Genomic DNA, 14,772 nt, shown 5'->3' on the forward strand with positions numbered 1-14,772 from the left:
AATCCTAGCACAAGAACTGTTTTGCTGCAACAGAGTCCAACATCACCATCTAATTATCCAAGCTGGAAGCACTGTAACAATTATGCAAGCAGATGCACGGCATGCGAACTGCTGCAAAAAACACCTTCAGTAAACAAAAGCATCTTTGGCTAGCTTTCACTCCGAGGAAGCCTGATGTATAATGCCTTCACCATTAAGAGCAATTTTCAGTAGTTGCTTTTTCTCATTGCTGATATTGCAGTAATGAGTGCTTAAATCACCAAAACCAAAATAACCACCATTTTGAACAACCTGCAACTTTTGCATGTAACTAGAGAACCATGTATTGGAAATGAGTTCCAAAGAGTAATCAAACCTTATTATTGAAAAGAGATTTCATTCAGGTATACAACTGTTTCTGCCAAAGCACGTAACTCTGTGGTCTTCCAGATACTACACTAAAATTTCTCGAGTTCAAAATGGAAAAATCACAATATAATTGCAACGGATAAAATATTTTGCTACAAGAATACACTAGCTATGCAAGATGAAAAATGGATATACCAGTGGAGCATCTAACTGACTCATTTACCTAACCTTGAGTTCCTAGGGAGAGTAAAAGAATCGGTGCTTAGAATCTCAGGCGGACTAAAAAGTCTTTAAAATTCTGTAACCAATCCAGATTCAATAGGAGGTTCGCTCCTCAGTGGCGGTAATGCCAAAGACTAGACCAACAATATTGTATCAGGGTTGGGAATACAAGAAAAGTTTCTTCTGCATGTGTAAAAATGCCAACTCCAAAGATAACTTGATCAAGCCACCTTCAGAACCAAATCTCTACCACTGATCAATAGCAGGTTCACATCTATTCATCCTTTGCACACAACCGCTCTGAATGGAGAAAAGAAAGGAATTCTCAAACTTAGCATATTGCAGACATACAAATAGATAGCAATTGCTTGAAAAACATCTTGCACAGAAAAACAAATGCAATCAACAAGCAAAATAATAATACCAGCAAGAACAAACAGAGTCCAGCAGACATGTGGTCTGATAGTAGGTCCTATATAAGACTAACTGAAAAAATTTATATAATCAAAGCCTTGAAAAATGAACTATGGTCATTACCATTGAAGTTTCAAAAACAGGAGAGGCCTCGGTCAAATATCACTAAATTGTTGGCTGACCATCCAAGTACCTTATAGGGAGCTCTCAGCCAATAAAAACCTCAATCCCTAAAAAAGTATCTCAAAATTATGCTATAATAACTGTGTACTCTGATATTCCCTTACTTTAAACGACACAGGTGTCACCATAGATGAACAAAGAACTTTGTGACTTCAATAAATAAGGAAAAACATGAGGAAGGCCGGATGTTAACTATATAAATTAATACTTCCTCAAGCCCATAATAAGTGTACTTTGGACATCACAGAATTTTATTTTATTTTTTAAAATTACAAAAAATTCATTCATAGCCAGTCATTACATACATGATTTTAACTGATCTAAGCATTATGTAGCCCACAGGCCATGCTACAAGTAAAAAACTATTCAAGCGGAATGCTTTTCTGTATTGATTAAGTTCAATATATATACAAGATACATTAGGGTTCCCTTATACATCAGAGACTAATAAGGAATGACAGCTAATTGAATGCAGATTGATATAAAATATTCTTACGTATCTTTCCTACTTATCTCAAGATATAACTTTCCTATTTACATCAAAACACTATTAATATAATTTCCAACACTCCCCCTCAAGTTGGAGAGTGAATATCAATAACTCCCAACTTGCACATGAGCTATTTGAACTTCTCTTTTCCCAAAGCTTTTGTAAACACATCTGCTAATTATTGTGAAGAAATCACGTATCGAGTAGCAATTTCACCTCATAAAATTTTGTCCCGAATGAAGTGGCAATCCATTTCAATATGCCGAGTTCTCTCATGAAACACAAGATTTTTTGCAATGTGTAAGGCAGCTTGATTATCACAATGAAGAGTAACAAGATCTGAAACTGGCATATGTAAATATGTTAATAAATGTCTTAACCAAGTAAGCTCCCAACATGTACCTGCCATTGCTCTATATTCAGCTTCCGCACTTGATAAGGAAACTGTCCTTTGCCTTTTTGTTCTCCATGAAATTAAAGATTTTCCAAGGAATACACAATACCCAGTGGTGGAGCGGCGAGTGACAGGACAACCCGCCCAATCAGAGTCACAAAATGCCGTTAAGTGTAATGAGTTATTTGAATGAAGAAGCAAACCTTGACCAGGAGCTGATTTTAAATAACGAACAACTCGAAGAGCAGCAGCCATGTGAGGTTGTCGTGGTTCATGCATGAATCGGCTGAGAATGTGAACTGAATATGTGATATCAGGTCTAGTGATGGTTAAGTAAATTAATCGACCAACTAGACGCTGGTATATACAAGGATCTTTGAGCAATTCTCTTGTATTTGAAAGTCTGCATTCTTCCATAGGAAACTCAACTAGTTTGGCACCCAAGTATCCACTGTCTTTGATAATTTCCAAAGCATATTTGCGCTGGGAAATGTAAATGCCTTTCTTGGAACGGGCTATTTCAATGCCTAAGAAGAATTTCAGATCACCAAGGTCTTTGATGCGGAAACGAGTATGAAGGAACTGCTTTAAACCTTTGATGGATTCAATGTTGTTCCCGGTTATCAAAATGTCATCCACATAGATCAATAGGATAGTAAGAGATGTGCTGTCTCTTTTGATGAACAAGGAATAGTCGGCTTTTGACTGAAAAAAACCAGCAACAAGAACAGCTTCTGTGAACTTAGAGAACCACTGTCGAGACGCTTGCTTAAGGCCGTATAGTGACTTGTGGAGGCGACACACAATGTTCTCCCCTTGTCACCGAAGACCAGGAGGAGGGGACATATATATTTCTTCCAATAAATCACCATTTAAGAAAGCATTGTTAACGTCTAGCTGATGTAAAGGCCAGTTTAGACTGGTAGCAATAGCAAGGAGGCAGCGGACAGTGACCATTTTTGCAGTGGGGGAAAAAGTATCATGAAAATCAATTCCAGCAGTTTGTGTGAAACCCCGAGCGACCAGGCGAGCTTTATAGCGCTCAACAGACCCGTCAGCCTTGCGGTTGATGCGATACACCCATTTACAACTGATCGGGCGTTTGCCAGGGGGCAAAGGAACAAGGCTCCATGTCTGATTGTCAATGAGAGCTTGAAGCTCAGAATTCATAGCTTCCTGCCACTTAGGATCAGTCATAGCAAGTTCATATGAAGGAGGTTCCTCATCACGACTAACATTGGCAATATAACAGAGATGTGATGGAGAATACCGATTATAAGAAATAAAATGACAGAGAGGATACTTCGTACCTAGTGTAGGTGCAGACGAGGCTGAGAACAATTGGTGTGGAGGCAGAATCACCTGCCAGCAAACATAATCCTTGAGGCGGACGTTGGCTTCTCTAGGGCGTTGAGAACGGCGAAGTGGCTGATCAGGAATAACCAGAGTAGGTTCAGGAAGGACAGGGTCATCTGGCTGAACAGGGGTTTGTTGTGCAGCTGGTGGAGTTAATGGAGTAGAGGAAGGTGGCTCAGGAAGAGAAGGTACTAGGTTGGTTGGTGCAGGTGAAGAGGATATGGGGGGATCAAAGGGGTCGATGATGACTGATGAGGGAGGAAGATGGGAATAAGAATCAGACACAATAGGAAGAGGAATAGGCAAGCCTGGTGGATTGTGTGCTGGAGGATAGACTTGTGGTGGATGATAAAAGGTGTCCTCAAGAAATACCACATCCCGATTGGTGAAAATTTTCTGAGTTGCAATATCGTAAAGTTTGTAAGCTTTTTGTCCCATAGGGTAACCAAGAAAAATGCATTTTGTGGCACGGGGAGAAAATTTTGAGGATGGATTGACTATAGTTGCAAAAGCAACACATCCAAAAACTCGCATGCGAGAATAATCAGGAAGTTTGTTGTAAAGAATCTCAAATGGTGTTTTTTTGTGAAGCAACAGAGTAGGAAGGCGATTAATAATATGGACGGCAGTAAGAATCCATTCTCCCCAGAAAGTAATGGGTAAATGAGATTGAAAACGTAGAGCGCGAGCAGTTTCAAGGATGTGTCTATGTTTGCGCTCAACGACACCATTTTGCTGAGGTGTATATACACAAGAGTGTTGAAAAAGGACGCCTTCCTCAAGAAAGAAATTTTTTAATGAAAGAAATTCAGCCCCATTATCAGAATAGAGTTTTTGAACCTTTGTATTGAATTGAGTGTGAACATAATGAAAAAACTGACGAAGTAGAGTTTGTGTCTCACTCTTGTTACGCATTAAAAAAACCCATGTAAAACGAGAAAAATCATCCACAATGGTCAAGAAATAAAAAGCACCAGAAATAGAAGGGGTTTTATAATGACCCCAAATATCACAATGAATAAGAGAAAAACACTTCGAAGTTGAAATTGAACTAGAAGGAAAAGGTTGACTAGTTTGTTTTGCCAATGGACAAACGTCACATTTATGACTGGAATCAAAATTAAATTTAAGCGAATTATCAGCTAAAAATTGTAAACGATTAGAAGAAAGGTGTCCCAATCGGCGATGCCAGAGATTGGATGAGATAATCAAATTGCAAGCAAAATGGGTAGAAGGAGGTGTTGAAGCCAACGCCACAAGGTAATACAGGTCATCACGTCGCTTACCCACACCAATCATTGTCCTCGTAGCCAAGTCCTGCAAAATACACCAAGATGGAAAAAAGTCACTGAGCAATGTAAATCATCGGTTGTCTTGCCAATAGACATAAGATCAACTTTAAAGCTTGGCACACAGAGGACATTATTCAATTGAAGAGAATTGTTAAGTTGAATTGAGCCAGTCACAGTAATTTTAGCCACGTCTCCACTAGGTAAGGAAACAGGTGCCAAAGATTGATTCTTGTTGGCATGCTTTAATAATGTAGGAGAAGAAGTAATATGATGGGTTGCCCCACTATCAAGTATCCAGCGATTGTGAGCAACCGGTAATAAACCTGATGTATGTTTGAAGGTTGAGTCAGCAACAACATTAGCCTGTGGAGTGACAGGCTTGGTGGTCAAGACACTGAGTATCTGAACATATTGATCCTCAGTTAAGTTGGGCAGAGAGACCTGGAGTTCCTGAAAAGTGGGATTAAAATCCACTTGATTTGCAGAGGGGTTACCAGATGCAGAGTGTGAGTTATGCCTGTCATAGCCTTGGCGCTGGTGTGGTGCCTTTTCTTTACTTTTTGGATGACCAGGAGGGTAGCCAATTAATTTGTAACAGGTTGCTTTCCTGTGATACATATCACCACAGTAAGTGCACTGAAAAGGCTCTTTATTACGTGAATTATTTGATTGATTCCCATGAACTTGATTATTTTGCCGACCCTTGGACATGTTGTAATTGCCACGCACAGCCATGGCTGCTGTATTTGATGGTATGGTGACAGCGGCCCCCAACTCTCGTTGTTTTTCTTCCTGCACAACAAAGGCATAAGCTTGACGAACCGATGGTAAAGGGTTCATCAGTAAAATATGACCTCTTGCACTTGAATATGACTCGTTGAGTCCTATAAGAAACTGTATAAGTTTGGTTCGATCATTTTGCGCACCACAGGTACATGTTTCTGAATTAAAGGATACAAGCTCGTCCCATAAACCCTTCAATTTTGTGTAATATGCTGCAACTGACATCTGACCTTGCTCAATCCTGTAGATGTCTCGCTGAACCTGAAAAATACGGGGAGCATTCCCTAAAGAAAATCTTTCACGAAGATCTTCCCAGATGGCATAAGGAGTGTTGCATGAAAGAACAGAATCGGCTAACTCTGGCTCAAGAGAATTTAGGATCCACGAAAGCACCATGTCATTGCAGCGCTGCCAAAGGGCATGTTCTTCAGGATTTGAAGCCTCATGGGGTTCTTTGATTTTGCCAGTAATAAAACCTGTCTTATTCTTGGCACTTAGAGAAATTTTCATAGCACGGTGCCAAGAATTATAGTTGTCACCATTCAATCGTTTTGAAACAAGAAGCAAACCAGGGTGATCTGAGTGGTTGAGGAATAATGGAGAACCAAGGGTGCTGGGAGCAGAGGATGAATCGCCAGAACTCAAAAAATCAATATCATTAGCAGCCATGATTTAAAAGAGAATAAAAAGGAGGCAAGGCAGAGACGGAACAAACAGATGCGTTGAAGAAGAAGAAAAAATAGGGTTAGGTCGTAGCCTGCTCTGATACCATATAAGTAAAAAACTATTCAAGCGGAATGCTTTTCTGTATTGATTAAGTTCAATATATATACAAGATACATTAGGGTTCCCTTATACATCAGAGACTGATAAGGAATGACAACTAATTGAATGCAGATTGATATAAAATATTCTTACGTATCTTTCCTACTTATCTCAAGATATAACTTTCCTATTTACATCAAAACACTATTAATATAATTTCCAACACATGCCAGTCATTACAGCACTTTACCGGTGATGGTGAAAGCAGTCACTTACATTACCTTTTTATACAGCAGAACATGATTTTTGTTTCACTTTCCTAGCCTTAACCAAACATGATAAAAAATGTACAGATATTACTTGTGAGTGGAATTCCTCGTCGATTAGGAAACAAAAAAATCGATATGCTTATATATAAAACAGTTAAGTGTCAAATTTTAAATAAAAGTCCCAGCAAAAAACCAGAAAACAAAAGGTTATATTTTTACATTCTTTCCTCCAATTTAGGAATTTGAAAAAGAGGTGGACACTAAGTAAAAGAGTGCTGGTATAGATGCAAAAGACAGAAATCCCAAACATTCACAAAGGTACTGCTAGTAAAAAGACAACGTAGAAAACTATGAAGCTGATTATGCTATTGAAAACAATAAAGGAGGACAAGTACTTTATTTCTTCCTAAGTGCACAACAACAATCTAATAAAGTTTGGTATGTTAATAGCACTTTCATTAAACCAGATGATATGTCTTCACATTTAAAGATCATAGATGGAAAGTGTCTAGATATAAAAGTATGATTTTTTATATTCTAAAAGTTCAAGCAAAAAGTTATGTCTTTTCTATTTTGAAAAATGAATAAGGTGAATGATTTTTTCACAGCATTCTAAGCCACCATTCATCTTATAGGATTTGAACTAATTACATGAATTTCCAACCTGGAAATAACGTTCAGAAAGAGAAAAGGTAACATCATTTCATGAAGCACCAACACCAGACATGTTAACCGATGATCTAAGCTTCCGAATTCCAAGAAGCATATTTTGAGTGACAATACATTTTAAAAAATAAGGCTCTCAGTCACATTAAAACAGAACAAATGAAGGTGAACCCAATTCATTCTTCCAGTTCAAATTATGTCAAATCAAATGGATTCCAAAATGCAATTAACAGGAAAAAGAAAAAATAATAATAATTGGGCTATAAAAATTTCAAAGCTCGAAGACGAACATATATAGAACGATCACATTCATGCTTAAGCATTTAATTTCCCTTTGTTCCTTTAGATCACATGCATGTCCAGGAAGACATATTTGTTAACATTATGTTAGTTTCACCTTGCTGTTACTCATGCAGAATATGGTTATATCAGTTAGGAATTCGTTTGTAACAAACCGCAATTGTAGGGGTCTTTCCGTAGAAGTCAAGGAATAGTTTCTACTACCTACTGCTATATAAAGGCAGATGTATTGATGAATTAAGATAACTTGAAATCTGTATACAAATATTATGAATAAAATTCGTAGAGTGAAACTCATTTTATCATGGTATCAGAGCATGGAAATGCACTACTGATATATCTTTCCCCTGAAATCTCCTTCTTGATAAAGCTTTCCTGTACCTGTATCGTCTCTTTCTCTGTTTGTGTATCTTTCTCAGTTTCCTTCACCATCCTTTTCACCATCCAATCCTGCATTCTTGAAAATCCTGCATTTTCTCTGTCAATCTTGCATCCTTATCACCTTTCTCTCTTTTAAAGAAAAAAAAAAGGAAGGGGAAAACAAAATAAACGTCTGCCTATATGATCATTCACCTGTTCTTCTGCACTCTAAATCTTGCAATCTGTTCTTGAATATTTTCTGCATTATGATCTTGAAATGTATTCTTCCTTTTCTTGCATTCCGATCACTTTCTTTGCATCCTGAGATCACTTTCTTTGCATCCTGAGATCACTTTCTTTTCTATCATTCTTGATTTTTCCATGATGAATGATAAAACAACAGAATCGACACCCATTATCCATGTACAAACTGAAAACTCTGGATTCACAACCAGTGTTATTCTCACTGAAACTAATTACGATGTATGGTCTCAGATCATGGAAATGCAGATTGTAGGAAGAGAAAAGCTTGAATATATTATGGGCAAAACACAACCACCACAAGATACTGATGCTTCTTATTCAAGATGGTATGCAGAAAATCAAAAGGTTAAAGGATGGCTGCTGACGTCTATGTCACCAAACATCATGAAAAAATACATCCGACTACGCACTGCACGAGAAATTTGGAATGCCTTGTCTAAAGCCTTCTACGATGGATCAGACGAATCACAACTCTTTTCACTTAACTAGAAAGCCTTCTCCACAAAACAGATAGGTTGACCACTATCAACATATTATGGTGATCTTATGGAAATCTTCCAAGAACTTGATCATCGCGACAGAACTGAAATGAAAGACCCGGATGATGTTATTACTTACAGAAGATTTGTTGAAAGATTACGGGTACATATTTTCTTGAATGGATTGGATGCAGAATTTGAACAAATCCAAGGGGAAATTCTTAGAAAAGATCTGATATTGGATCTTGAAGAAGCTCATGCTTCTGTACGTCGTGATGCTGTTCGCATAGCTACTTTAAACAATGAAGCTGGAGCTGGTCATGCTGAATCATCTGCAATGATGGCATGACGAGGTAAGCCTAGAATATACCGATCAAATGGTCCTACAATTGAAAAAATTCGGACATCAGAAATTCAGAACAGCAGCTATGAAATTGAAAAGGCAAAATCAGAATATGTCTGCACACACTGTGGTGAGACTGGACATACAAAACTGAAATGCTATGAACTAATTGGGTATCCAGAATGGTGGGATCCTGCTAAAACACCTGGTAAACAAAACTCAAAACCAAATACCCATGCTTTAGTTGCAGTGGCAGAACATCTTTCAATCAAAACAATGACCAGTCTCACGACTAAGGAAGAATCTGTGGCAGAACATCAACATCCTTCAACACTCACAGGGGAAGAATCTGGTAAAGTCTTTCATACCTCCACTCTTAGCAGTAGAAATGAATGGATAATTGATTCCGGAGCTATTGACCATATGACCTTTGACAAGTTGTGGCTTCAATTTTTTAAACCATCAGACCAATATATTATATCCTCAGCAAATGGTACCTCATCGTCTGTTAATGGGGAAGGTTCTGTCATCCTTACTGAAAATATAAGTCTTGAATCCGTATTAGTTGTTCCAACTCTTAATTATAATTTACTTTTAGTTGCTTAAATAACTCTTGCTCTGCAATGCATTGTTATTTTTTGGCCTAACCTTTGTGTTTTCAAGGATATTCGAACTCGGAAGACAATTGGTTATGGTACTGGAAGGGGAAAGCTCTATTATCTGGATTTAACACCAGCAAGTTGTCACCAGTTAGCTCAAGCATTCTCCATGAATAAATCTGCTGCAAACTCTGAAATTTGGTTATGGCATAAATGCTTAGGTCACTCATCCTTTGGATATTTGAAGAAATTAATGCCGAAACTCTTTGTTCAGCTACTTGACACAGAGTTTAAATGTGATGTGTGTGAATTGGCTAAAAGCCATCGGGTTCCATTTCAAAACAACATGAATAAAAGCCCAGCACCGTTTACGATTGTACATTCAGATGTATGGGGTCCAACAAATACCTGCTCTCTTAATGGTAAACGATGGTTTATTTCCTTTATTGATAATCACACACGTATGACATGGATTTGCCTAATGAAATGCAAAAGTGAAGTAAGTTCATTATTCAAACAATTTCATAACATGGTAGCCACACAATATAGTTCTGCAATACAGGTTCTCCGTAGTGACAACGGTGGAGAATTCGTTAAACAGGAGTTGAAACAATATCTGATTAATCATGGAATTGTTCACCAAACCACTTGCCCTTACACCCCTCAACAAAATGGGGTTGCAGAACGTAAGAACCGCCAGCTTCTTGAAGTTGTTCGAGCCTCTTTATTTGAAGCTCATATGTCAACTAAATATTGGGGTGAAGCTATCACCGCAGCAACATATCTTATCAACCGAATACCCTCAAGCACATTAGGATTTCAGACCCCATTGAGTGTTCTTCATAAAGCAATATGTTCTCCTACTGTGTCACATTTGCAACTAAGAGTTTTTGGATGTACAGCTTTTGTTCATCTTCACAAACCATTAAGGAATAAGCTGGATCCGCGAGCACTCAAGTGCATATTTGTTGGTTATGCCCAGCATCAGAAAGGTTATCGCTGCTATCATCCACCAACTCAGAAACTCTATGTCACGCTTGATGTTGTATTCCATGAAAATAGAATGTATTACTCTGCCCCTGAATCCTCAAGCCAGGAGCATAACAAGGATAACTGGCAGACATGTTATGATGACCTATATGTTACAAGAGATAAGCATTCTAGTAATACATCTTCACATTCCATGCAAGATGGAAATAGTGAAGAATATATAGAAGCAGAACCACAACAAACCACTGGCAGTGAAGAAAACCGAATAGAGGTACTGCAACAAGAAACTCAGGTACCTTAGTTGCCAGCTTCCCCACTTCAATTGTGTCCTGAGTTTGAATCCGTAACTGAACCTCAAGTAAGTTCTGAAACTCAACTCAAGGTTCTACCCCACAGAACCACGAGAGGAAAACCCAAAACTGCATATGAACCACTTCTCACCTCTAAACCTCATTATCTTATGAGTAATTTTGTGTCCTACCATAGATTATCAAAGGATAATGAAACTTTTATGAATCAAATATCTGCTATATCTATTCCTAACAGTGTGTAGGAAGCCATAACAGATTCAATATGGAAAGAGGCCATGAATGAAGAAATGAGATCCCTTCAAAAAAATTCCACATGGGAAGTGGTTGAACTTCCTGCAGGAAAGGTACCGGTTGGATGCCGGTGGGTGTTTACCATTAAACATAAAGCGAATGGCACCATTGAAAGGTTTAAAGCAAGGCTTGTCGCCAAAGGGTACACTCAAACTTGTGGGATTGATTATATGGAAACATTTGCACCGGTAGCCAAGATAAATATTGTTCGTATCCTACTATCTCTGGCCGTGAACCTTGACTGGCCCCTATATCAACTTGACGTAAAAAATGCATTTTTGCATGGGGATCTCCAAGAACAAGTATATATGGAATTACCTCCTAGATGTATTATGCAAATCAAAGGAAGCACAAAGGTATGCAGGTTAAAGAAATCCCTATACAGGTTAACGCAATCTCCGAGAGCATGGTTTGGGAGGTTCACTAATTTCATGAAATCCATTGGATACAAGCAAAGCAACTCAGACCATACGTTATTCCTGAAAACAAAAAAAAGGGAAGTCACAGCTCTGATCGTGTATGTGGATAATATGATAGTAACCGAAAATAATCCTGAAGAGCAGAAAGCATTGCAGAATCGTCTTGCCCAGGAATTTGAAATGAAATCTCTAGGGTCACTTAAAATACTTTCTTGGTATTGAAGTATCACGATTGAAAGAAGGAATTTTTTTGTCTCAACGAAAGTATGCCCTAGATTTGTTAAAAGAAACAGGTATGACAGCTTGTAGTCCCGTCAGCACTCCTATAGAAGAAAACCTGAAACTGAGTATACATCCACAACAAATCCACACTAATAAAGAACGTTATCAAAGACTAGTGGGAAGATTAATGTATCTTGCACATACCAGACCTGATTTAGCTTATACTTTAAGTGTAATCAGTTAGTTTATGCACTCCCCTAGTGAACAACATATGAAAGTTGTCACTCGTATCTTGCGCTATTTGAAATCATCTCCAGGTAAAGGAATTATATTTAAAAAGGGGGACAACTTGAAGATTGATGGATATACCGATGCTGATTGGGTAGGGTCAATACAAGATTGAAGATCTACATCGGGATATTTCACATTTGTGGGTGGAAACTTGGTCACTTGGTAAAGTAAGAAACAAGAAGTAGTGGCTAGATCCTCAGCTGAAGCTAAATACAGGGAAATGGCCAAAGCGATATGTGAATTATTATGGATAAAAAATTTGTTGCAGGAATTACAGGTTGAGTAGACAAGTCCTATGAGATTGTATTGTGATAGCAAGGCGGCATGCGACATTGCTCATAACCCTGTCCAACATGATAGAACTAAGCATGTTGAAGTTGATAGACATTTTATCAAGGAAAAATTGGAAGCAAAAATTATCGAAGTTCCTCATATTCAATCTCAAGATCAGCTTGCAGATGTGCTGACGAAGGTAGTATCCAGCCAAGTTTTTCATATCAGTCTTGACAAATTGGGCATGAATGATATCTATGCACCAATTTGAGAGGGGATGTTAACATTATGTTAGTTTCACCTTGTTGTTACTCATGCAGAATATGGTTATATCAGTTAGGAATTCGTTTGTGACAAATCGCAATTGTAGGGGTCTTTCCGTAGAAGTCAAGGAATAGTTTCTACTGCCTACTGCTATATAAAGGCAGATGTATTGATGAATTAAGATAACTTGAAATATGTATACAAATATTATGAATAAAATTCGTAGAGTGAAACTTATTTTATCAATATTAAGAAGCAACTAGAAATTAAGGAGTTCCTATGAGCTTCCTTAATGGTGATCATAATTCATGGATATGGTTATGAGCTTAGGCGTCGCAATTAAAGGGGCATTAACATCTTTCAAGTTAGACCGGCACTGTGTAATGACAATTACATATGATCTAGACCAGCCTTCATCAAACAATTTGAAACAATTATATCTTTCCTTAATTTTTTGTTCCAAAAACTAACGAAAGATAAATTTTTTTTCACATATATAGGTTTAGTACAGATTATTATAGTCAAATCATTTCATCATCTCGGATTAGACTCTCCCATTCTCATGCGTTCAAGAGACCACAAATTTATGACCTTTTCAAACTCACTACTTACAATCTTTCAATCAAATCTTGCTAATGGTTCTACATACTTGAATTGTTATCCAAATATCACTATCTCATTATTCATCCTAGATATTATAGTGAAAACTTTAACTCTAAATATTAAGACTTATTAAGACTCCAACTGATATGCTTCGAGATTCCAAAAATATAGTCATCATCTATAGAATATATTACAAAATCATGGATACAAACATAGCTCCAAAAGCTCTCAAAAAATCATCTATGAATTAAACTCTTCGAATTGAAGCTAACTCTCAAAATTCAAACATTCAAGTTCCTAAACTTTGATAATGAGATCAAGTCACGTACAATGATAATTGGAAATTACCTCACGTCCGTATTCCAAAGTCATTACCATCTAGAAAATGATTATGTTCCAACTTGCCTCAAATAATCAATTTTGAATCCTTTCATCAGCATGAGTCCAAACATCTCACATATAAATTATTCTTAATCTCTCCAAACACCCTTGTTTGTTCAATCCCAAAATGCACCTTTAACAACATTATTGTTGATGCCAAGGGTTTTTATGAAATTAAGATTTCTTAGTTATTATTATTTTCTATTTAGTTTAGGAAAATATTTTTTTATGGTGATTTTATTTTTCTTTTTAGTTTAGGAAATCAAATATTGAGAATAGTAATTTTATTTCTCTAAGTTTGTTTAGGAATTTTTGTTACTTTTTCTTTATTTTAGGATTTTCTAGTTTGTTTCATTTGATGTTTAAGCTTATTTAAAGAGTTGAAAACATCTTAAAGAGGCAAAAGAAATAGTGGATTTTTCTATTCATCAATAAAACTATAAATTAAGGTTCTTGTGCTCTACCCTATTTCAACTATTAATTTTTTTTCTCTTGCTATTGTCCTTGTCGCACGTGTGCGGCGTCGCGGCGATCGTCCTCCACACTCAATTGTGTATCTGGAAAATATTGGGAGACAAGGAATTCTTTGTCTCTTAGCGGTGAAAAAATAGAATTGGAGTCGCCACCTAGTATTCTGGTTACTAGGAACCGTAACTGGTCTTAGAGATCGGGTACGGAGACTAGTTGCGTAAAGGGAAGGTATTAGCACCCCAAATACGCTCTAACTAAGGTAAGCTGCATTGTTTTATTTGTCTGATCAAAATCTAAGGTTTGGTCGTGTTTTCTAATTATTGGTCCTGTCTGTCTAAGATTTAAGAAAAGCCCTCCTCAATAAGTAGGTTCTTATCTTAATGGGGTAGAACCTAACCGTTCTAACGTTGGAAAAATTTTTAATATCTAGAATACGTATTACGTGTAATATCATACCCCGGATACTAAAAGACAAAACAAAATAAAATTTTTGTTGTTTTTTAAATTTTAGCCAATGTTCTCTTCACTTTAATAAACTGGTTATTAAAGCCAAAATGCATGCTAAAACATTGTTTTTTTGGTGTATGAAAAACACAATATGATTTTTTAGCTTTGAGACACTTGGTCGTATGCACAAAAATATTTTTCTCTTTTTTTCAATTTTTTTTTTTTTTGTATTTTGAAAGTTTTGACGAAAACTGAGTATTTTAATATCGAATTTGTATTTTT

General features: G+C 37.0%; 1 protein-coding gene across 2 annotated transcripts in view; it reads right to left on the minus strand.

Annotated features, from left to right (window-relative positions):
- Positions 1–325: 325 nt before the first annotated feature.
- The window catches only part of LOC18107334 (uncharacterized), a 60,615-nt gene continuing 46,168 nt past the window's right edge, over positions 326–14,772 (minus strand). The window contains exon 6 of one of the 2 annotated variants that reach the window (XM_052448360.1): positions 326–870. In XM_052448360.1, coding sequence (XP_052304320.1) covers positions 845–870 — 26 coding nt within the window. In that variant the 3' untranslated portion in view covers positions 326–844. The remainder of the gene's footprint in view (positions 871–14,772) is intronic. The other variant, XM_052448361.1, reaches the window with a different exon arrangement.

Source organism: Populus trichocarpa, chromosome 17 (assembly GCF_000002775.5).
Source record: "Populus trichocarpa isolate Nisqually-1 chromosome 17, P.trichocarpa_v4.1, whole genome shotgun sequence".
Lineage (NCBI taxonomy): Eukaryota > Viridiplantae > Streptophyta > Magnoliopsida > Malpighiales > Salicaceae > Populus > Populus trichocarpa.